The sequence below is a fragment of the Podospora pseudocomata genome, assembly GCF_035222375.1.
Source record: "Podospora pseudocomata strain CBS 415.72m chromosome 1 map unlocalized CBS415.72m_1, whole genome shotgun sequence".
In the NCBI taxonomy this organism is placed as follows: domain Eukaryota; kingdom Fungi; phylum Ascomycota; class Sordariomycetes; order Sordariales; family Podosporaceae; genus Podospora; species Podospora pseudocomata.
This window is the reverse complement of record NW_026946363.1, coordinates 3438413-3463334: the sequence shown is the minus strand read 5'-3', so window position 1 is coordinate 3463334 and position 24922 is coordinate 3438413. Positions and strand designations below refer to the sequence as shown.

At 41.5% G+C, this 24922-nt stretch overlaps 2 protein-coding genes across 2 annotated transcripts; one reads left to right on the top strand and one right to left on the bottom strand.

Moving 5' to 3' along the window:
• Positions 1–19186: 19186 nt before the first annotated feature.
• Positions 19187–21265, bottom strand: QC762_112830 (uncharacterized protein). Its single transcript, XM_062885703.1, has 3 exons — positions 20941–21265; positions 20790–20872; positions 19187–20730 (listed from the first exon to the last, which is right to left on the bottom strand). Exons 1-3 carry the CDS (start codon positions 21149–21151, stop codon positions 19291–19293), a joined length of 1734 nt encoding a protein of 577 aa, XP_062748689.1. The 5' UTR covers positions 21152–21265; the 3' UTR covers positions 19187–19290.
• A 331-nt stretch (positions 21266–21596) lies between these two features.
• MAK21 (RNA-binding ribosome biosynthesis protein mak21) lies at positions 21597–24919 on the top strand (the record flags this gene model as incomplete). The annotated part of the gene is made up of 4 exons (XM_062885702.1): positions 21597–22145; positions 22167–22298; positions 22363–24039; positions 24119–24919. 4 exons carry the CDS (start codon positions 21597–21599, stop codon positions 24917–24919), a joined length of 3159 nt encoding a protein of 1052 aa, XP_062748688.1.
• Positions 24920–24922: the final 3 nt, after the last annotated feature.

The window sequence follows — 24922 nt, the reverse complement described above, 5'->3', positions numbered from 1 at the left end:
TTTCCAAGACCCCAAACAACCCAACCGAAGCCTTTTCGCAGTCTACCCTCATTAAGAATCGAATTGCTCGGCATCAAAATAGCTCTCCAACCGAGATTTTAAGGGCGGTTGATATCTTTGCGAAAGGGACATCTAAGATAATGCATCAGTTGGCATTGTTAAAGTCGGAGAACCAGAGCCTTCGAGCAGCGAATGAGGCGCTCAGCAAGCGCCGAAGGGCCAAAAAACAACGGCTGCGGCAAGGAGGATCGCTTAGTGTACAGGATGCACAGGATATACAGGGTCAGAGAGAGGTTGAGGTGCAGATCAAGGAGGAAACGCCGGCGGGTAGTGGTCGGAAGCCGAGGGCTGAGACGCGCGCGCGGCGTTGTGGCAACTGCGGCGAGCCTGGCCACAATGCGCGCACTTGTCAGATAGTTGTGGAAACGTCTGAGGAAGACGACTCCGAGTAGTTTCATTTGTTTTGAGTTGTTTTAGTGGAATAGATATAGATTTTGTTGCGCAGGTTCGATTTCGTGTGTCATTCGCTTATCTGTGTCATTCGCTTATCAACTACGTTAACTATTTAAAGTTAAAGTTAATATATTAAATAATAGGATTCATAAATAATTAAGTTAACGAAATAACAATGGAAATTTATGCCCTGTAACCGTTTTTTTGAAGAAACTAGAGGGGGCGCTTGAAACTATTTAATTTATAAAAAAGAACTACTTACTATTCTCGAAACTTTTGAAGAGTAAAGGCTATATTTTAATAGTATTAATTAAAAATTATAGATTTATGAAAGGTATAAGAGCTTACAATACTGCATGATTATAAACCTTTTTAATATATGATAAATATAATGATTAATGTTTCTTTTAAAGTTTATTTTCAAATCAATTATAAGAAAGATTGGGAAAATAGTAAAGTAAGCGTATCAAACCGGGGAACTAATTATTATAAAAATATACTTAAAGAATTACTATTATTATTCTACAAAACCTTAAAAAGTAATAGTAAATATTTACTTTACCTATAAATAAGGTATTATATAGTATCTTAGAAATATATTATTTTCAATAATTAATAAAGAAAGTTGAGTGACGATATTTGAAATTATAATAACAGGAAAAATTAAACTTGTAAAGTATTTAAAAAGATAGTTAAAGAAAACTATAGTGTAAAAATCGAGCGTATTTAAAGTTAAGTAATAAGACAAGATGAAAAATACGAATTTATAAATAGAAGTTCGGAGGATGCATAAGTATTATATAGACTACAGTAAAATTAAAGAATATTTGAAAAACTATTTAATTAACGTGATCCACCATCGAGCGGGACACCCCATCGACCGGGACACTTTTCCAGACCACAACCACAACAAACTCTAAAATCCCATAAAACACTAATCAAATCAATTGCAGCTACTCAGCATCACTTGAAGCATCTGTTTCCCCAGTCTCTGGGCATGTCCTTGCATTGTGGCCAGTCTTGCGGCAGATGCCACAGTGCCGCGAACCCATCCGACGCCTCTTTGACGACCCTTCATTTCCGCTTTCGACGCGTCCTTCCGCTTCAACTACGCCCTTCTCTGCCATTATATCCCTAGCCTGGCTTCCATTAATGGCCCCTCCATCTTGGAGACGCGTCCGTTTGGCCCTCCGGCGCTTGGAAAGTGCTTCGTTGGCCTCCTGAAGTGTCCGTACCTCGGCTTGTAAAAGGGTCACCTGATGGGAAAATACCTGCATTCCTTTCGAAAGCTGATCAACAGCAGCTAAAATCGGAGTCGGAGAGCTCGACTGATGTCTTGCAATCCGAACTTTAATAAGGGTAGACTGCGAGAGGGCTTCGTTGGTAGTCTTGGGCGTCTTAAAGGCCCAAGGTGTTGGTGGCCCATCAGGGGTCCCAGGGGGGGTTGGTGTCCGCAACTTGACATCTAGCTTCGAAAGGACGGCCTGCGGGTCGTAGGGATAAGTCCAGACCCCCGAAAACCCCCGAGAACGTTTTCTTGGGTGAAAGTCCGGCTGAAGGCGGCTTTGAACGCAAGGAAGAACTCGGGCTTCGTGATATGCGTGATCCGGGCTTTGATGAAGTGCTCGATTTCAGCACCGTACATCTTCTTTAGGACGCTATAACAACCCACATCGAGAGGCTGGGTAAGATGCGAGGAATGGGAAGGCAGACAAATGGTGACAATGTTATTCTCCTTGCAATAGTCCTCGAATTCGGCGTTAACATGGCTCTCATGGCCGTCGAGCACCAGCATCCGATATACACCCTCCGACGGTGTTTAGTGTGCTCATCAAAATGCTGCAGCCATTCCAGAGCAGTCTTATTATCTGTCCATCCGTTGGTTGTTGTTGCGACGGCCCAGTCGTCAGGTATCTGATGTTCGGAGTACCAGCTGGCGAGGTGGAAACGGCCCTTCACCACCAAGAAAGGCGGCACCACATACCCGTCGCCAGCGACAGTGCAAATCGCTGTCGCCCATTCTCGATTGCCCGGCTGAATAGCCTTTGGTTTACCGACCCGATCGGAGCGCGTGACCACCATCCCTGGCCGTATCATGCCCATCATAAAGCCCGTCTCGTCGAAGTTGTAGAAGTCGCAGTCGAGGATGCCGTATTTCGCACGCATGTTGGCAACCAGTCGGAACCATGGCTCGATAATTGCAGGATCTTCACAGAGGCCTCTTTGATAGTCATAGACGCGATTAAAACGCGTCTTTAACTCTGGACGTCGGGTAACGAAGCGGTCTGGCCAGTTCTTTCCGACCTGTCGCGCACCGCGTTTCCGAAGCAGGAGATTGGCCATATCACCCACGTCGACAATCCGGGGCGAAAACCCTCGCGAATCTCGGTCGAGTACATATTGAACAATCACCTCCTCTTCTATCGTAGTCAAATTCGAACGTGCGTTGTAACTGTCGAACTTCGCAACTCGGCCCTTCATTCTCGCAGCAATTGTGGACTTGGGCACGTTGTATATTTCTGCGGCGCGTCGGATGCTCAAGCGCGGTGTTGATCGAATCGCATTGATCGCTAAAAGGACTCGATTTTCTGGCAAGCTGTCGGACATTGTTGTGATAGAGAAAACGCGAATTGAAGTTGGGTGGTTATAGTGGGAGAAAAAGTGTCCCGGTCGATGGGGTGTCCCGCTCGATGGTGGATCACGTTATATCATATATAAAAGAAAGTAAGGGTTAAAAAGAAGAAACATTATAAATCTTTAAAGTTATTTTTAATAACAAAAATAACTATAGCATCTACTTACGATAAACTTTTTTATTAAAAGACTAAAGTTAAGCAATATAAAAATTAGTGTGAAATATAACAGAATATTTGTGAAAGTCAATAGAATTATTAAATGATCGCAATTCTTACTTTATAAAGAAATTGAATCAGCGGAGAAATTAGTGGATATAATATTTCGTTATGTTATAAATATATATATAGCTAAAGGAGTTTATTACCGACCACGATAGTAGATTTGTATTAAAGTGTTAGAAAGTATGGATAATAAAATTAGGGATAATAAACAGAGTATTTTCGGCCTGACGTGCGTGATAAGCGAGCGCCGCACTTTCTACCACCCTACCACAGCTATCCTCAATTACACAACCACAACACTAGGAAATAACTATAACTGAATCGGAAACAGATGAATCAGATGATTCTGCAGCCTCCTGGCATGTACGTGCATTATGGCCAGGCTTACCGCACACGCTACAGCACCGAATCTTCGTACGAGACCCCCCTGTACCACCACCACTTTGTCGTATTTCCTGGGCTACCTGCTCACCCACAGCCTTCTGAACCAGTAGATCCTGTGCCTCTTGTATAGTAAGTGACCCTCCAGCCGCAGCGGCCAGAATTACTCTAGCTTCGTTAGAGGTAGAAGACATGGTTTTTGGTTGAGAAATGGATTGTTGAAGGTGGAGGGTCAGGTCGCGTCGAAAAGTGCGGCGCTCGCTTATCTGTGGCGCTCGCTTATCACGCACGTTAGTCTATAGGAAATATTAAAAGTCGTGTGATGGTATAGTTAAAGAAGGTATTAAAAAATAGACCAATAGTGAAAAAGGTTAATTTGGAAAGAAAAGCAGTTGGAGTAACCGGAATGATGATAATTAAATATGGTGTAGTTTTAGATTAGTTTACTGAAGTATCATTAGACTATTTCATTCTAATATTATCAGTGTTGTTTTATTATAGATATTGAATCTATCTTTTAGCGTAACTAATAAGTAATTTCATTACGCCTGGATTTAGTAGAAGTACAAAATATACTTGAAAGTAATATAATTTAGAGATTTTGAAAAGGTCTTAAACTTAAGCAGATAGGGACATTATATATATTTCTATTTTCAAGGTCTTTTATATATGTTTTTATACATGCTATACAATCATGCGCTTTGTAAAAAAGATCCATTACGAATATATCTAGAATATAAATTCTAAAATATTATAATAAATAGGGTTTAAAGTAGAGGCCTCGTAATCTTTTAATCTTCTACCTTTTAAAATTCTTTGAATCTTTGAAACTGAGTATTTATCAATCATACTAAACTATATAAAATTTGTAAGGTCTTTGAATATAGTATTACTATTTTGCTGTTGTAGGGTATTGACCTTTGCACGTAGTATTATTATTATTACTCATGACATATGGACCCTAATGAATTGCTTTCCAGCCTATTAGATTAGTATCCTGGTTCTTTTAATGCCTATAACCCAATATATGTTTCAATGAAATGTATGCGGCCGGTTAATCTAACCGATAAGTGTATGAAAAGGATAACAGTAAGCCGTATAGAACCTAATACTTAATATTAGGCTTTATGAAACTACTGAGGTTATATAAACTAGGGGTTATAGGAAGCTAAATACTATAGTAATAGTAGGGTACTACTTTTCGATTTTAAAATAGGGTTTTACTAAAATAAATATCCCTACAATCTATGTTTAATTCGTCTTACTATATAGGTTAGTAGATGTGCTGGATGAAAGAGTAAAAAGCGTTGAAGATAGCTGTAAAATTCCGTACTTTTCCAGTTTTAGTAACTCATAACTGATTATATTTTTCAGTGTTTTTTTTAAGGGTGATAACTCAAATCCCAAAAAAGATTTTAGTAGTAAAATAAGTATTTGTCATAGTAATATTAAAATTATAATAAGTTTAACGTATATTATAAGCGAGTCGTACATATAAGCGAGTCGTACAGTCTCCACCACGACGCGTCCTCCTTACACCTAACATCAATTTTTTCCACAACCCAATATGCCTCCTACTTCAAAGGAAGCCAGGATACTCTTAGCCCTTGAGGCTCTTCGAATCAATGAAAAATTAAGCCTCCGAGCTGCAGCTAAGCTCTACAAGGTACCAGCTATGACTCTCTAACCGACGCGCCGGCCGGCCTGCACGACGCGATATAACACCCAATTCGAAAAGATGACTCAATCGGAAGAGGAAGCTATTGTCCGATATATTATTGAGCTATGTACGCGAGCTTTTCCACCAAGATTGCGTAGTGTAGATGATATGGCCAACCAACTGCTACGCGTACGCGACGCGCCCCTGTTGGCAAGTTCTGGGCACATAACTTCGTCAAACGTCAGCCACAGCTCCGTACGCGTTTTAAGCGTAGATACGACTACCAGAGGGCTAAGTGCGAGGATCCAAAGGTCATTGCCGAGTGGTTTGCGCTCGTACGGAACACTAAGGCTAAGTACGGTATTGTAGATGACGATATCTACAACTTCGACGAGACTGGGTTTATGATGGGTATTATCTTCGCGGGCATGGTAGTTACGACCTCGGACGGCCTTAGTAAGGCGAAACTAGCCCAGCCTGGTAACCGCGAATGGGCAACGGTAATCCAGGAGTTAATGCCCTCGGTTGGGCCATCCCTCCTTTATCATCTTGGCCGCGCAGTACCACCTTGCCAACGAGGCACTAAGCAAGCGCAGGAGAGCCAAAAACACGTGTGCGGTTTGGAGGATCACTTACTGTGCAGGATGCACACGATCTACTTGACCAGAAGGCCGTGGGTGGGGAGGCAGTGGAAGAAACGCAGCCGGATGGTAGTGGTGTAGGGGTGCTTGTACAAAGGTTCAATGCTGTGGTGTATGCGGCAAGCCTGGCCATAATGCACGTACTTGCCAGGAGGCTGTAGAATCGTCTGATTCGGCTGTTTCTGATGTAATTATAGTTGGTTTCTAGTGTTGTTATGTTGCAATTGAGGATAGTTGTTGTAGGGTGGTGGAGACTGTACGACTCGCTTATATGTACGACTCGCTTATAATATACGTTATAAACTTTGGTACTATTAAAGAAAATAAAACCTCGGTCAAGAGTATAAAGATATGTATATTAAATTTGTAATTTTATTCTAAAACAGCAAATATAATAATCTTAAATCTTATTTGAATCTTGAAAAAAAAAAGAAAGATACTTAGTGAAATTGATAACAGTAAAGGGAATAGAATAACAATAAAGAAGATAATTAAAATATAAGAATTTGTACCCGCGGTTACCTTGTTAATATCCGAACATCACCTCCTATAGGGGTCGAGGTTATATATAGGTATCCGACTATCATAACCTGAAATAATCTTTTAAAAAAAAACACTGGAGTATAAATACAATAAAAGAAACTAATATGCTTACCTTTAGCAATAGGAAATTAATCAATTAAGTTTCAATAAATACGTAATTTTTTTGTAAAGGTTGGAATGATCCATTATAAATTGATGAAATGATTTTATATTAATCTTTCTCAGTTTTTTTACTATTTTTTATAAAGAATGAACCATACCTTCTCCGACTTATTTTACGCTATTTGAATTCTATACATTGTTCACCCGTCGTAGATGAAACTATAAATGTTACATTTAATTCAGCTATTTAATTTATTTAAGATTTGAAAACTATAAAATAAAATTAATTAATATTTTAAAAGTATTAAAACCACTATGAATGTTTTAAGATATTCTTTAGTTATGAATTTAAATTAAATAATACTGAGATTGTTAATCTAATTTCTTTTAGTATTGACTTGGTAATGTATACTTATTTCTAAGTACATATTTAGTAACGATTTGTAATTATCCTTTGAAAAAACAACGTAATATAATGTTTGATGTAGTATATAATTTGATATATTGAAATTCAATTTTATAATACGTAGCAAGCTGTTTCGATATTTAATGGGAAATAGTGATTCACTAAGATAATGTGTTTTAAAAAATAACATCGGAATTTATTATATAAAGTATGTTTTTGGATATTAAAAAGACATTCATTTTTTATATAGCCTTTTCAAGCGACTAGAATACTCTTATATAAGGTTATTTTAACCTTTGGTTATTGGCATTCCCTTTACAGTTTCTTTTACGTTATGCCCCAGTGCCTTTCCCCTTTTTTTTAGATATATTTATTACAAAAATTAAATGATTTATGATTCAAGATCTTCAAAATTAAATAAAACTAGGAAACGTTCGGCATATAAGACACAGTACTTCTGTACTGGCCCGAGCTGTTATATTAAAGAAAGATTTAAGTTTAGAAGTGGAGAACCTATGAAATCCTTCTTAAGGGTAATATTTGTTGGTGCCTTTTTATGTGTAAGTTATTGGCCAGATTACCCTTTTCCAATAGATTAGTAATGTAAATTTAAAAACCTGTAAAAGCGTCCTAAAGAATTTATTCCAGCTGTATCAGTAATAAATAAAACTTAGTAAAATTTCTGATTGATATCCAAAGGATAAAAAGCTTATTAAAATAAATGGGAAAAAGATTGTTTGACTAGTTTTTATTCTTTTATATTTTCAAATTCTTAATTGTAACAATAATACATTAATCCTTACAATTCATCCTTTTATTAATATCCAGATACGATTAAAAAAGTAAAATTAGTAAACATAGTTAATATATTCTAAAACCTTTAATTATATATTTTATTTACAAGTAAAAATTGGACGGTACATTATATACTAGCCGAAACTGAAGCTAAGATTATAGTAAAGAAACGAAAGTATAATCATAAAAAGATTTAACAAAACTCAGAACACGAAAGGTAAAAATTCTTAACGGGAATACCGAAACCAGTTTATTTATAGCTTAATTCGAAATAAAAGTACGCTGTTAAAACTTAACAACTAATAAAAGTCTTTTAAGTTTTTACGGGGACCAGTAATCATTAAAGGATTAGAAATGATATCATCTGAAGTAAAAACGTAAAGCAAAAGTATGAAACAACGATTCTACATTAATTAATGAAATCGTTACTCTATAGGAAGGAAGTAAGAAAAAGAAATACTTTGAGATGATGTTTACTAAACGGTGATATTAATAGATAATAGTATACAAACGAATTTATGATTACCATAGTTTATATTTTAAAATGAGATATTATAGAAAAAGATTGATTATGAAAACCTATTTTCTGATTTAAGAAGTTTAGAGACAGATGTTAACTTTAAATTACGGCTCTAGTGAATAGGTTTAACAGTGTTCAACGTAATATATATAAAACCTTTAAAAAGCTCCAATTTCGAAATAGTTATAACATAAAAATTATAACCCAAGGTTTAATGGAAGCAGTTATAATTATCTATTATTAAAGTAATTTTAACACTATTTAATTAATGAAAAAAAAAACCTTGTATATAGGGTAAAATATAAAATGAACACTTTTTATAGTATTACTATAAGGATTATAGGAACCTATGTTATCCTTCATCGATCTAAATGGTAAAATCCAAAGAATAAACTTCATAATGTTAATAAAACTATTCAAGATTAATAAATATATTTGCTATAATAACGAAAGAAAACACCGAAAAAGGGTGTACCAGTAAAATACTGCGGGTATTTAGCTTTTACGTCTGTAATTAAAGGGATTATTAAAGTAAGGACCGTAGGTTCATAAAAGTAGTTTAACAAAAGAGTTAGGTTCCGGTTACTTAAGGCTTATTAGACTAGTGATAAGTAAAATGAAAGCTTACAGAAGTATTGAAACAAGAGTTTGAAGAAAGGGTAGATTAATGATTTTAGATTATTAGTAGAACATCTTTTTTCTTCGTACCGAAAAAAAAACGGTAATGCCCGACTAAATAGAGATTATTGCCAAATATACAACGCAACGGTAAAATATAATTATTTATTTTTAATAGTATTTAAATTATAAAGTTTACTAACGGGGGTATAATAATTCATACATTTAAATATATTAATTGGGTACGCTGTATAGAGTCAAAAAGCAAATTAATAAATGAAAGTATTTTGTATATTTTATAGTTGTTTCGTAATATTATTCATGCTTAGTATTATATCCCGGTGACGTTTTATTTTTTATGAATTATTTTATTTCGAAGTACTTTAATAAGACAGTAGTATACTATATTAAACGTATTATACGGAACGGGATTTTGAATAAATAAAGAAAAGAATAAGTTTAACATGTAAGAGAAAATATAATTGAAGTATATAATATTATTAAAGTTTGTATAAAGTGTAAGAAGGCTACAGCTGCTCACAATTAGTTTACGCCGTGATTATAAATGTATGTTAAAAGTGATTTAAAATTTATTAATTTCTATCAGATATTTATCGGGAAGTATATAAATATTGTATGTATATTTCATTACTTGATTAAAAGATTGTAGATTTACTACCTGTAAAAACAAAGTAAACATTCTGGGATTTAAAAGAGGTTATTTCAAAAGATCCGGTATTTGAATTATTAAACCTCAATTAGCTATTTTAAAATAAACGTAAATATATAAAATTATACGATCGGAGGATGATTATGTCAGCAAGTTATGGACGGAAAATGATACCTGGTAATTTCTTTTCGAAAAAGTCAAAGGAGGTTCGTTGAAATTATTTAATATATAATAACAGACTATTCCTTATCATTAAAGGGTTCGAAAGGTAAAGACTATACTATGGTAATGATAATTACAAAGTATATATGTATACGGATTATAAAAATATATGGTATTTACCCATGAAGAAGATTTTTAACGTATGGTAAACTTAATATTTAAAAATATTTTTATTTTTATTTCAAATTATTTATTAGAAAGGATCGAAAAAAGTTAAGTCAAATACGTTCAATCAGTAAGCGAATTGTTTTAGGAAATTCTTATTGTTACATAAAAAAGACCAGAAGGTATCTTTGAATATGTATTTAAACCTTTAATAAAATACTACGTTATATATTGCCAGTAAATTACTTCTGGGAGATGTTATGGAAAGTTAAAAGTGATACCACCGAATAATATTAATAGGAAAAGCTAAAGACGTAAGATATTTAGAAAGAAATTTCGGGACGATTACAGTATATAAACCGGACTTATATAAAGCTAGGTACTAGGATGGTATTGACAAAGCAAATTTACTAGTTAGAGTTTGGAGGACATATGAATATTTTTAAAATTATAGAGAAAATTAAGTAGTATTTTGATTAGCCGAAGGTAATAAAAATTTAAGAAAGTTATCTAGTCATATAATACGTACAAAAGATTTGAAACTATAAAGTGTAAACATTATAGATTTTTAAGACCATTATTGATAACCGAATGATTATTAAATTACTGTAGTTTAAAAATATCATCACTGATAATGTATACACTAACATATTCAAGTAATAAAGAGGTTTACTAAATAAATACTCTCTTTGTTAAAAGGTTTAAACGGTACAATAATTACCAAATATAGAACTACGGTTTATTACGTTATTATATATATAGCCGAAAGAATTATTATAAGCTATAAATCAAATTCATATTTAAGTTTTGAAAAACGTTAATAAAGAGCCTTGGTGTAAAAGGTTAAATATTATCAGTTTACTACCTTGAAATAAACCGTTAAATTGAGTTATAAAGTAGTATTTACGGAAATATATTAATTTTGAATAAAATAACTAAACGAAACTATTGCTTACCGTTTAATCAGTACATAATATATTCTCAAGAAAATTAAGTAATATTTTTTACTGGTTTTTGCCAAATATATATATTAAATCTACTTTAAAGACTTGGTGTGGAGTACTTAGATTACAGTTAGGGTATAAGTTATATATATTTTACGGTAACTTTAAGGAAAGTTTAAAGTTTATAGGAGCAAGGAAATACAAGGATTATAACTTTAAATAGCTTAAAGAGGTTTATTTAAAAAAAGAAATACAAACATTTTTCTATGTATAATTTTTGTACCAAGAACCTAAAATGCTAGACTATGAAACGGTAGGACCGTTCAAAGTTAAAAGAAAATATTGGAAACAATATACGGATTTAAGTTACTTAATATAATACCTTTACGGTTACGTACCTTTTACATTTTACTTTCAAACCCCTTATTATTAATAAATAAAGTTAATTCTTAAATAGTAATAAGGATATAAAAAAAGTATTAGATTCATAAACTAACGAGGGTTGATTAAAACATTGAAACAATTGATTAAATCATCCAGCCATGAATAATTCACAAAAATTCATTAAATTTTTTAATTATTTTAAAAAATCACAAAGGTTTTACGGCGGTATTCCGATCGGTTAACAAAGAGAGAACGGCTATAGAGGGTTTGAAAAGACATCAGAATGTTAGTTAAAGCCTAAAAAAGATTTAAAATAAAAGGATCTTACGGAATAACATTCCGAACGGCGGTAAGCTGTACACAAACCTTAAATAAAGCTGTAATTAGGCCGGCGGTAGTAGATTACCCTATGTATATATCCTCCTCCTGAATATTACGTACGAATAATAGTGTTTCACGTGAACGAAGAGAACGGCTCGTTTAATTGACTCGGAAAAAATTAATTAGAAACGAAACTTGGTTTCAAAGGTTTTACTTTTTATATTTTAAGGTTTTACTTTTTTATATTTTAATTCTTTATTTTACTTATCGTTAGAGTTATTACCAGACTGTTCGTTGTAATATCAGAAGGAAAAAAAGATATATTTACACGCGAAATTAATATTAGAACTGTTATATACAGTTTTATAGCGTATATATTTAGAGTATCGTGAAAGACTGGAGGTTATAACAAAGGAAATTGAGGAGAAAACAAAATGGTATAAAATGTAACGGACTAACTACGGTAAAGAATACAAGAAGAAAAAAAGAGCTCTTTTGTTTTATAGTAATATTTTTATATACGTTTAAGTATCGTTACGGTTAAAGGGGGAAAACCTATGTTAAAAATATCAAAAGTGAAGACTATAACAGGGCTTACGGTCTACGGTCCAGAACGGACTAATAAAATTGGGACCGGGAACCGTGCGTGGCGAACTTCTATCCAGAACCTCTAAAAGGTATACTAGTTAAAGGCACTTCTAAATACTCCTGGTTAGGTACAGCTAAACAGTGTACAACAATGGCTTGTGTCAATCACAATAGTCTAAATACCAACCATTGTGACTTATATTGCATACTGCGGAACTGTCCATCTACACCAGCCAGTTCCTCCGTATATATAGACCTGTGGATCACCTGGATCACCTTTCCCTCCAGTGGCTCACTCTGCTCACCGTGATCCTGTCGCTCCGCTCACCTGGATCACTGCGAGCCTTTCGCTCCACTTCCGATTAGTCCGTAATGATTGGACAAGAGCGTCCCGTGCTCCGTGCGTTGGTTCCTCATCAACGATGTAACATTATACCGTCTCCTATAATTTATAGTATAGAAAAGTTAGAAAGGGTTAAATTTAGAAAATAATTTACTTATGCCGCCTTTGTTCAGAACGATCCTATAGTAAAATCCTCCGTCGCTATGCTTTCCGACTGTTTCTTTCTAGATCCCTCATTAGGTTTTAACCAATTTTCCGACCTTTCTTTAAATCTTAATATAGCCGGTCGTTCCTTGATAACGACCTAAAGTACTATTTATAATATGCCTTTAACTTTTTAAAGTAGTTAAAATATATAACGTTGTTTATATTTAAATTCTTTCGTACCTATTTACTTTATAATATATTATATAGTACGTTAACCATTATACTGGAGGTATACGTTCGATTCCCGTCGAGGTTTTAAGTACATTCAGATCGATTAATGATTTTCGCTCTTAGTATACCTTCTTTTTACTTATATTTGTTTTAGCCGGTTTAAATGTTATCCGTAAAATGCCTTTAATTTAGTCATACAATTAAAATTCATTATTAGTTTTTAAGAGTTATGTATAGCCGAATACACTAATTAACTAATTAAATATCTGAAGTAACCTTTATTAAACCGTAATTCAATATCCCTTCTTGTAATGGGTTCGCAGCAATGTGTTGCAATTGGTGCTACCTACTATACTAAGATCCTTGAGTGAAGAATAAAAGAAAGAAAAAAGGGAAGAAGGTTGTCCAGCGCTCTTCTGATATAATTGTGCAAGTTGGTCTGAGCGCTGAAAGAGAAGGTTCCAGGTGTTCCAGTCTGCAGTGCCAAGTGTGTTCTCGGAATAGCTTCATCCTTAGGATCTCCACACATGGCCGAGAGTTACCGAGGCCTATATCGGGCAAATCCCGTTACACTTCTATATCATACTTTTCTTCTTCATCCTCCGCTAATTTCTATATATTAATTATATTTACCGGTAATATAGGTTTTAAAGATACAATATAAAAGGTATATAACTATAAATATATTATATGAAGTAGCTCAAATCCGTCTATTATTACTGATATTTTCTTTTTTACTTAAAGTAAATTTAGTTTCCTATAATTTAGTTTCTTATTAAGCTTTTTAATATAAAAGTTATATGTAAAAACTTTACAATTTTCCTTTAAGGCGAGGTCCCTCGAGCCTTTTAGTATTATAATATCTCCATATTTTCTCTCTCATAAACTCCAGTTTTTTTTTATGTTTACTATAAAGTATATATAACTTATTGACCTTAACCCTAGCCCTAAACACCTTAATCAAAGGTCTTTACCGTGAACTTACTTTATATTTAAGATTTCCAAGAATTAATATCACTTTAATCATTTTTATTATTCATATATTATATACTAAATAAACCAGAGGTAATAGTTTAATTTAATCGTCCTACTGAAAATAATTATAATTTCGTAAATACTATTCCACGATTTAAATGAGCCGGTCCGTTTAATTTTTTATTTAAGGATGGTAACGTGCGTGATAAGCGAGCGCCGCAGATAAGCGAGCGCCGCACTTTTTGACGCGACCTGACCCTCCACCTTCAACAATCCATTTCTCAACCAAAAACCATGTCTTCTACCTCTAACGAAGCTAGAGTAATTCTGGCCGCTGAAGCTATAAAAAACAACAAAAACCTAAGCAAACGAGCCGCAGCGAAGATCTACAAAGTTGACGATAGAACTATTCGCCGTCGACTTGCCGGTATACCTGCACGACGCGATACTCCAGCTAATTCGCGCAAACTTACGGACTTGGAAGAAAAAACGATTGTTCAATATATAATTGAGCTATCTGCGCGAGCTTTTCCACCGAGATTAAGTGGTGTGGAAAATATGGCCAACCAACTGCTATGCGCCCGCGACGCGCCTCCTGTCGGCAAGCTTTGGGCACACCGGTTCGTCAAACGCCAGCCAGAGCTCCGGACGCGTTTTACGCGTAGATACGACTACCAGAGGGCCAAGTGCGAGGATCCAAAGGCCATTGCCGAGTGGTTTACGCTCGTACGGAACACCAAGGCTAAGTACGGTATTGTAGATGACGATATCTACAACTTCGACGAGACTGGGTTTATGATGGGCATTATCTTCACGGGCATGGTGGTTACGACCTCGGACGGCCGTAGCAAGGCCAAACAGGCCCAGCCTGGCAATCGTGAGTGGGCTACGGTTATTCAGGGCGTGAATGCTTTGGGTTGGGCTATCCCGCCCATTACCATCTTAGCTGGGCAATATCACCTCGCCAATTGGTATCAAGAGTGCAGCCTTCCGGCCACCTGGCGCATTGCAACAACCGATAATGGCTGGACTACCAATCCGGTAGGCCTAGATTGGATCAAGCACTTCGACTATCACACAGCGTCCCGCACAAAGGGCAAATACCGGTTGTTAATCCTCGACGGCCACGAAAGCCACCACTCGACCGGATTCGAGCGCTACTGCCAGCAGAACAACATTATCACGCTCTGCATGCCTCCGCATTCTTCACACTACCTCTAGCCACTCGATGTCGGCTGCTTTGGGCCGCTGAAGCAGGCGTATGGTCGCCAGGTTGAGGACTTAATGCGTGCATATATCAACCACGTAAGCAAGGTCGATTTCCTCTGTGCCTTCCGCGAGGCCTTCTTCGCCTCTATAACGGAGAAGAATATACAGGGTGGCTTTGCAGGTGCTGGCCTTGTACCGTACGATCCAGAAAGGGTGCTTTCCAAGCTGGATGTAAAGCTTTGTACGCCAACACCCCCGACCTCACGGCCCGGTACTCCACAACCTTGAGTATTCCAGACACCACCCAACCCCCGAGAAGCCAACTCACAGTCAACGCTCATTAAGACTCGTATTACCAACCATCAAAATAGCTCCCCGACTTCGATGTTAGCTGCTGTAGACCAGCTTACTAAGGGTACGATGGCTGTGATGCACCAGGTGGCCCTCCTTCAGTCAGAGAACGCTTCGCTCCGCAAGGCCAATGAGGCACTAAGTAAGCGCCGGAGAGCTAAAAAAACACGTGTACGGCTCGGAGGATCACTTGCTATACAGGATGCAAATGATCTACTGGACCAAAAGGCTGTGGATGCGGAGGGAGTGCAAGAAACGCAGCAGGATGGTAGTGGTGCAGGGGGGGTCCGTACGAAGGTTCGGTGCTGTGGTGTGTGCGGCAAGCCTGGCCATAATGCGCGCACTTGCCAGGAGGCTGAAGAAGCCTCAGATTCAGCTGCTTCTGATGTAATTATAGTCGGTTCCTAGTGTTGTGGTCTAGCAATTGAGGATAGTTGTAATAGAGTAGTAGAAGGTGCTTCACCTACTGATATGCCTCACTCACTGATAATGTACGTTACAGAAAGTATTATAATTGAAATATATTTACTTTTATTAATTGTCTTCTTTCAACTTTTAAATAAATATTGAGTATACAATTATGATAAAAAAATATCTGATATTTTTAGAACATAGAAATAATAATAAACATAACTTATAACGTGATCCACCATTGACCCGCGCACCCCATTGACCCGCGCACTTTTCTAGACATCATCATTCCAAACTGCCAGAGGTCCACCAAAAACCAATGCAATCAATTGAAACTACTCAGAATCGCTTGAACTATGTATTTCTCCAGCCTCTGGGCATGTCCTTGCATTGTGGCCAGCCTTGCGGCAGATGCCACAGAGCCGCGAACCCGTCCGACGCCTCTTTGACGACCCTTCATTTTCCTCCTCGACATGCCCTCCCTCCTCAACCACACCCTTCTCTGCCATTATCTCCCTGGCCTGGCTTCCACTAATAGCACCTCCGTCTTGGAGATGCGTCCGTTTGGCCCTCCGACGCTTGGAAAGTGCTTCGTTGGCCTCTTGAAGTGTCCGTACCTCGGCTTGTAAAAGGGTCACCCGATGGGAAAATACCTGTATTCCTTTCGAAAGCTGATCAACAGCAGCTAAAATCGGAGTCGGAGAGCTCGACTGATGTCTTGCAATCCGAGCTTCAATAAGGGTAGACTGCGAGAGGGCTTCGTTGGTAGTCTTGGGCGTCTTAAAGGCCCAAGGTGTTGGTGGCCCATCAGGGGTCCCAGGGGGGATTGGTGTCCGCAACTTGACATCTAGCTTCGAAAGGACGGCCTGCGGGTCGTAGGGGATAAGTCCAGACCCCCGAAAACCCCCGAGAACGTTTTCTTGGGTGAAAGTCCGGCTGAAGGCGGCTTTGAACGCAAGGAAGAACTCGGGCTTCGTGATATGCGTGATCCGGGCTTTGATGAAGTGCTCGATTTCAGCACCGTACATCTTCTTTAGGACGCTATAACAACCCACATCGAGGCTGGGTAAGATGCGAGGAATGGGAAGGCAGACAAATGGTGACAATGTTATTCTCCTTGCAATAGTCCTCGAATTCGGCGTTAACATGGCTCTCATGGCCGTCGAGCACCAGCATCCGATATACACCCCTCCGACGGTGTTTAGTGTGCTCATCAAAATGCTGCAGCCATTCCAGAGCAGTCTTATTATCTGTCCATCCGTTGGTTGTTGTTGCGACGGCCCAGTCGTCAGGTATCTGATGTTCGGAGTACCAGCTAGCGAGGTGGAAACGGCCCTTCACCACCAAGAAAGGCGGCACCACATACCCGTCGCCAGCGACAGTGCAAATCGCTGTCGCCCATTCCCGATTACCCGGCTGAATAGCCTTTGGTTTACCGACCCGATCGGAGCGCGTAACCACCATCCCTGGACGTATCATGCCCATCATAAAGCCGGTTTCGTCGAAGTTATAGATGTCGCAGTCGAGGATACCGTATTTCGCACGCATGTTGGCAACCAGTCGGAACCATGGCTCAATAATTGCGGGATCTTCACAGAGGCCTCTTTGATAGTCATAGACGCGATTAAAACGCGTCTTTAACTCTGGACGTCGTGCAACGAAGCGGTCTGGCCAGTTCTTTCCGACCTGTCGCGCACCGCGTTTCCGAAGCAGGAGATTGGCCATATCACCCACGTCGACAATCCGGGGCGAAAACCTCGCGAATCTCGGTCGAGTATATATTGAACAATTACCTCCTCTTCGATCTTCGTTAAATTCGAACGGCCGTGATAGCTATCGGCTTTAGGGGTGATTCCGTTCATTCTGTCGCGGAGGGTTGTTTCAGGGACGTTGTAGATCTTGGCTGCACGTCGGCGAGACATATTTTTGCTCGTATGGATAGCCTCGATGGCAAGGATGATTCTGGCTTCTTGGGTTTGCACAGACATAGTGTTTTGTGGTGTGATGGAGCAATTGCCTTTGGAGGTCGTGTTGCGATAGAAAAGTGCGCGGGTCAATGGGGTGCGCGGGTCAATGGTGGATCACGTTATTTATAAAGTCTAAATTACAGTTTAATTTACACATTAAAAGTTATATTAAAATAATACTTTCATTAACGTTATTAATAGTAACTAGTTCAATAACAATTATATAAGCAGAATATTTTCTAGGAATTGTTTAATAATATTTGTTTTATTTAAAGTTATGTGACGGCTGTGGCGGCGTCACCATATATATACCACTGGAGCGAGCCAAGCCAGGAAGCTTGGCTCACTTGTAGCTTTTGATAGCAATCACAACAGGTTTGGCGCAGTGGTCTGCCCTGCCGTGACATTTGAGCCAAGCTTGCACGGGAGCGTGGGTTCGAGCCACGCTCTTGGAAAGTCTGAGCCCGCTTTGCATGTACTCTGGAGCTTGCTGCCGGGAAGACCGCGCTCGGGTATATGGAGTGGTAGGACTTTCAGTTACCATATATATGCCCTCTTCTCGATGATAAATGGCACTCGAAGGCCTCGCTGGAGCAGCAGCTCGCGGGGGCTCTCGTCGAGGGGGGGGAGATGTGACGGCTGTGGCGGCGTCACCATATATATACCACTGGAGCGAGCCAAGCCAGGAAGCTTGGCTCACTTGTAGCTTTTGATAGCAATCACAACAGGTTTGGCGCAGTGGTCTGCCCTGCCGTGACAAGTTAAAAGAAATATTAAAAAAGGAATAATAAAATATATTTAAAATGATTTACATTATTTGTTTTCTTTTTGTTTACAAAGATACTTATAATTTCATTAGAATGATTTATTTTATACTTCAAAAGCTATATTATTATCAACTTGTTAAAAACTATTTGAAAGTACCCTTTGTTCTGTTTTATTATGCCGAAATCCTTTACAGATAGGCGGGGGTTCGAAGTCAGTGGCACTATCTCAGTTTAGCCAGGAGCAACACTCCCCTTTAGATCAGCGTCAATACTTGTTCGGGAACCGCATGGAACTACTTCACCGAGCCCGTAAAGCAGGTTGTGAAGGTCTCGATCAGCGTCAATACTTGTTCGGGAACCGCATGGAACTACTTCACCGAGCCCGTAAAGCAGGTTGTGAAGGTCTCAAGGATAGCAGTGACAGGTGAAACGAAGGCGACTTACGATCGCCCAACCTGTCTACAGGGATAGCAAGAGCCGCACAGTCAATATTCCTTTAAAATGGCCGAAATAATGCTCCTAGAAGGGTTTTGCACGCTTGGTAGGTAGGAGTTGCTTGCTCACACACCCGTCTTGGTTGAGTAGGTATAAATGATTTCGAGATTAAGCAGAACCCATGGTGTTATTGGTCGTGATAGCAGCACGCATCAGATGTATATTTATACAGTGGATACAGCCCTACAAGTCTCCGTGCAACTTGGCTATTATCTGTGGTAGCTCGGTTATCTCGACTGCTTGCTTTACCCCTAATCGCCGACATTGTACCTCGAGGCGTTTTGCCGCAAGCCACTCCCTCCCAAGCGTGATTATGATGGGGAAACCAGCTAAATCGGCATCCATCAACTTCCAGGGTAGAGTCTTTTGCCTGTCGTCCAGCACGACATCGAGATATTTAGCCTGAACTCGTCCTATCTGGTTGATCTGGCGATACACCTCCACTGCATCCTGTTCGTCGACACCAACGCCCATAACTATGACACAGGAGTAGGGTGCAATAGCCACCGGCCAATTCAATCCCTTTTCGTCCATCAGGAGCTCTGCGACGGCGCCAATAATGCGTGAGATACCGATTCCATAGCAACCCATCTGCATTGGCACAGTTTTCCTTTCATCATTGGGCACCAAGATTGTAGCTCCCAGGGCTTCCGAGTACCGGGTGCCAAGGTAAAATGTGTGTCCTAACTCCATTGCCTTCTGCGCCTTTAGATGTCCGGATGCGCACGAAGGGCACTTGTCGCCTGTCTGGATCCGAATGAGATTGAGTGGTCTGTCTTTGTTCCATTGGTTGGTGTTTTGAACTGAAACCGACACTGGCACTTGGTTGCGTGGCGTCAAATTTTTGGGCCAACTTGGGATGGTTGGCTTAGTTCCCACCAGGCTCTCAGAGAAAGACAGCGGAAGCCGGCAGTCAACAATGTTCACAAGCTCCACAGCTGTCCCACCCGCAGCTGCCGCCGTCGACCACAGCGGCAGCGCATCCTCAACACCGGCATCCAGGTCAGGGATTATGGATTTCACCTCCGCAATGTTTATGTCGAGGTCCGTATACTCTCTCAACGCACCCCCATCAAGGGGTTGTGTTTGCTTGGGGTACCAGACGTTGACCAATTTGGTTCGGTCCTTGGTGATGCCTCGCCAGACGCGGAAGGTCGTGTCACTGACAACCTGGTCAGAGAGTACTGATTCAGCCACCTCCTCGTTAGCAACATAGTTGCAGCTATCACAACTGATAACATGGTCTTCTCCAAGTGGCGTGGGAAGATGGTATTCGTGGCTGAGATTACCTCCCATGTTACCTGAACTGGCCTTGGCTGCTAACACTGGGAGTTTCATCTCCTCAAATATCTGCGAATACACCAGACGAACGTTATCGTAGGTTTCTAGAGCGGACTCTTTGCTGCTGTCGAAGGTATAGAGGTCCTTCATAACGAATTCTCGTCCGCGGAGGAGGCCATGGCGCGGGCGAAACTCATCGCGGTACTTGGGTGTAATCTGAAATAGCCTGAGGGGGAGATCCTTTGCTGTCTTGGCCGTCTGGGCCACCAGAGCGGTAATTTCCTCTTCATGTGTTGGGGCCAGAAGGTAGCCAACGTTTTTACGGTCAGAGAACTTGAAGAGCTGCAGGGAAGACAGTGTCAACACCAGGTGTTCAAACAAGGCATGACGATTTGACAGACCTCGGACGCGGTATTCTCAAGCCTCCCGCTCTTGCCCCAAAGAGACTGGCTTGATACAGCCGACAACGAGACCCTCGAGGCAGCTGGAGATCGGGACAGTGGCCATGGGTAAGCATGGGACCATGGTTAGTGCGCCGAGGGAGAGACTCACCCAACATATGCTCCATATGTCTAGCCACCAGCTCCTCGAGCTTGGTCTGCACGCGCCTCCCCAGAGGAAGCATGTGGAAGATACCGGCGTGAGAAGGGCGCAAAAACCCAGCACGGATCAGCTTCGCATGCCCATTTTCTACTCCCGATGCTGGTCTTTTTTTGGTGGGAAACCATACCCGCGAGAGGCGGGCGAGCGCGGGCGGGATCATAATGTGGCGGTTTTCTTGGTGATTTTACCTCGGGTGGTCCCGCAACATGTTGGCGGCATCTGGCATACAGAAAGGACAAGATATATCGTAGGATAGTTTAGATCAACAGCCTCAACTACTCCGTATTTTCTGTCCAATAACAGACCCCCCGTAGACTGCGCAGCGGGCCGCAGCTTGCTACTGAGGCCCCACCCTGAGCTTGCCTGCCGGGAGACGGGCGGCGTGCAGGGTTGGCTCCAGTGCTACTTCAACTTTTTTTTTTTCCCCACTCCAAAACTTCAGTCGGTTGACCAAAGCAGTCGACAATTCCCAGTTTGACGCAGTCCAACACGCAATTCTTTCCAGACACGCGCACTTCACGGGAGCCCTGTCCATCACCCCGCCCATTCGCCATTGAATTCTCAGAAATTCTTACAAACAGCTCCTGTGAGCTCGGCGAGACGCAATGGGTATCAAGCGCACGAAGGACAAGAAAAAGGCTGCGAAACCAACATTTGATGAGGCCGCCCTTGCTCAACTGACAAGCAAAATTGACAAGACTCTTGGTGGATCTGAGAAGCAGGAGACGACGAAGCGCAAGAGACAGCGCGACAGCGACGATGCCCCCAACTCGAAGCGACGCCAGACCAAGCCTCACGAGCAGCAAAAGCAAGGAGGGAGAAGCGACAAGCGCACTGTTCTCTTGGACGAGATTCTAGCCCTCGGCGGAGACAAGGAGGATCTCGAATTGGTAGCCAATCTTGAATCAGACAACGAGGATGGTGATGCGCCCAAGTCCAAGCCTGCTGCGGCCGATAGCTCTTTAGACGATGCCCTCCGGCAAGAGCTAGCCAAGTTCGCTTCCAGCCTTGGCTTCCAGAAGCTACGTGACGACGAGGAAGACCCCAATACCGATGATTCTGAGCCGGAAGACGAGGATGTTAAGGGCGGGAAGGCCGAGCTAGACACGGAGGAAGAGGGCGAGGGGGAAGATGAACAACAACAAGAAGACCAGGGGGAGGAGGAGGAGGAGGAGGAGGAGGAGGAGGAGGAAGCAGAACTCGACGAAGATCAGGAAGGTCAAGCGGAAGAGCCCGTGGCTGAGAAAGTGAAAGAAGTAGTGGACCAGCGGCAAGAAGCTCGCCAGGGAAAGAAATCAGGCAAGCTGGTTAGTACTTCGCGGTTGCACCTTGTTACCTCAGGGTCAAAAACTTGTGGCTAACATGGACTAGATTTTTGAACCAAGACCTGATTGGCACGGCCTCTCGATGGAGGGTCTTCCGTCTACTGTTTCTGGCAATGCCAAACCGCACTTCGCTTCGATTGCCAACTTGAAGACATATGCGCAGGCGCTTTTGGACGAAGACTCGGCAGCTTTTAACAAAAAACAGTCCTCGAGCTCGACCCAGAGGTTTATGTCCACCATCATGTCATCCGGCACACTGTCGGACAAGGTATCAGCCCTCACCTTGTCTATACAGGAGTCCCCCCTTCATACCTGCAAGGCTTTCGAAAATCTGATCGCGCTTGCTGGCAAGAAAAGCCGCGGACAAGCAATCGCAGCGCTGGGGGCGCTGGTTGATCTTCTCGGCAACGGTTCAGTGCTCCCAAGCGACCGTCGTCTGCGAGTTTTCGGTGCTCAGCCTGCACTCCTGTGCGCTCTTCAGGGACAGGGCTCTTCCCCATGGACGCAATCTAGCAAGCTGCCCGGCAAGCTTACCCAGTCGCATTTGATGATGTGGGCATATGAGGATTGGCTTAAAGATGCCTACTTCCGCATCATCCAGCTCTTGGAGACCTGGTGTTCCGATGAGATTGAATACTCGAGGTCACGAGCTCTCGATTTCGTCTTTGGCCTTCTCAAAAGCAAGCCTGAGCAGGAGGCCAATCTCCTCCGGCTGCTCGTGAACAAGTTGGGCGACCGGGAGCGCAAAATTGCATCACGAGCGTCGTATCTCATTTTGCAGTTGTTGAACCTCCACCCAGGAATGAAAGCTGTCGTCATCAAGACTGTGGAGCTCGAGGTTCTTCTCAAGCCAGGGCAAAGTATGCGCACAAGGTATTATGCTGTCAACACTTTGAACCAGACAATCCTGAGTACGAAGGAGCCTGCCATTGCCGACAACCTTCTGCGGATATATTTTGAGTCCTTCTTGTCACTGTTAAAGACGGGCTCACTGGGCGATATGGGCGGCCTAGACAGTGAGAAAAAGGTCGACCACAACCGGAAGAAGGACAAGAAGTGGAAGGGCCCCAGCACTACCGTTACTGGAAACGAGCAGGAAACGGCGCAAAAGCTAGTATCTTCGTTACTCACAGGCGTCAACCGAGCCATCCCCTTTGCCGGGGCCGATGACTCGACTCTGGAAAAGCACCTCGATACCCTCTTCCGGATCACACATTCATCCAATTTCAACACGAGTGTGCAGGCCCTAATGCTCATACAGCAGCTAGCCTCATCAAAACTGTTGGCCGTGGATAGGTTTTACCGGACATTGTATGAGTCTCTCCTCGACCCAAGACTTATCACTTCATCCAAGCAGGCGCTGTATCTCAATCTTTTGTATCGGGCCATGAAGAACGACGTCGACGTTCGGCGCGTCAAGGCCTTTGTCAAGAGACTGGTTCAGGTTTTGAGCTTGCACCAAGCTCCGTTCGCCTGTGGAATCTTGTTTTTGATCGCCGAGCTGCAGTCCAATTTCCCGGACCTTCATACTTTGCTTGACGAGCCGGAAGATAACGAGGACGATGAGGACGAGGTATACAAGGATGTTAGGGACGACGAGCCTCACACCCAGGCTCCTGTGCAAGAGGGAGAAACGACAACCCTTCGACGCAGTGGGGCCTACGATGGCCGCAAACGAGACCCGGAGCATAGCAATGCCCACCGGAGCTGCCTCTGGGAGCTGGTAAGTGCTGTTCTTCCAATTGAAAGTCATGCCGTAGGTTTGTGGTCATGCACTAATCACAGTGTTTTCTCTGTTCTAGGTACCGTTCCTTTCCCATTATCACCCATCAGTTGGCGTGTTTGCTACAAATCTGCTGTCTCGACAGGACAAGAAGCTTCCCAAGCCTGACCTGGCCAACCATACGTTGATGCACTTCCTTGACAGGTTTGTGTACCGCAATCCCAAGACTGAGGATCTCAAACGGGGTGGTTCTATCATGCAGCCTGTACTTGCGTCGGGCAGCGCCTCGCACATTGTGGCATCTTACAAGGCAGGAGCCAAACAGGCCAAGACTGTCAACTCGGCTTCATTCTGGAATTTGAAGCCCGAACAAGTCTCGGCCGAAGATGTCTTCTTTCACGAATACTTTGCCCGTATTGGCAAGCCTGCCGAGGGCGCAAAGAAGAAGGAGGAGGTTAAGGTTGCGGCTGATTCTGATGACGAGGAGGCCGAAGACGAGATATGGGAAGCGCTGGTCAATTCTCGGCCCGAGGTCGAGGGAGACGATGCGGACGAGGTTTCAGACATTGACATGGAGGGCTACGAGGATTCCGACGAGGACATGGACGTTGATGCTACGATTGATCAGGATATGGAAGACCTCGGGTCGGATGTTTCTGATGATGATGGATTCGAGGGCATCTTTGGAGATTCCGAGGAAAGCGAAGACGATGACGTTGAAGGCGAGGACGACAAGGCCCAGGGACCTAAGGAGGAGGCACCGAAGAAGTTCAGCGAGGCCAGACGTAGGAAGAAGGAGCTCAAGGCTCTCCCCACGTTCGCTTCAGTTGATGACTACGCCGAGATGTTGGCCGACGAGCAAGACGGGTTGGAAGACTAGCAT

Bases quoted from the DNA above. Each gene is read 5' to 3' on its own strand.
- QC762_112830 (XM_062885703.1), bottom strand. From the start codon at position 21,151: ATGATCCCGCCCGCGCTCGCCCGCCTCTCGCGGGTATGGTTTCCCACC. The intron at 20,873-20,940 runs GTGAGTCTCTCC...CCCGATCTCCAG, and splicing joins ACATATGGAGCATATGTTGG to CTGCCTCGAGGGTCTCGTTG. The intron at 20,731-20,789 runs GTCTGTCAAATC...TCTTCCCTGCAG, and splicing joins TTGAGAATACCGCGTCCGAG to CTCTTCAAGTTCTCTGACCG.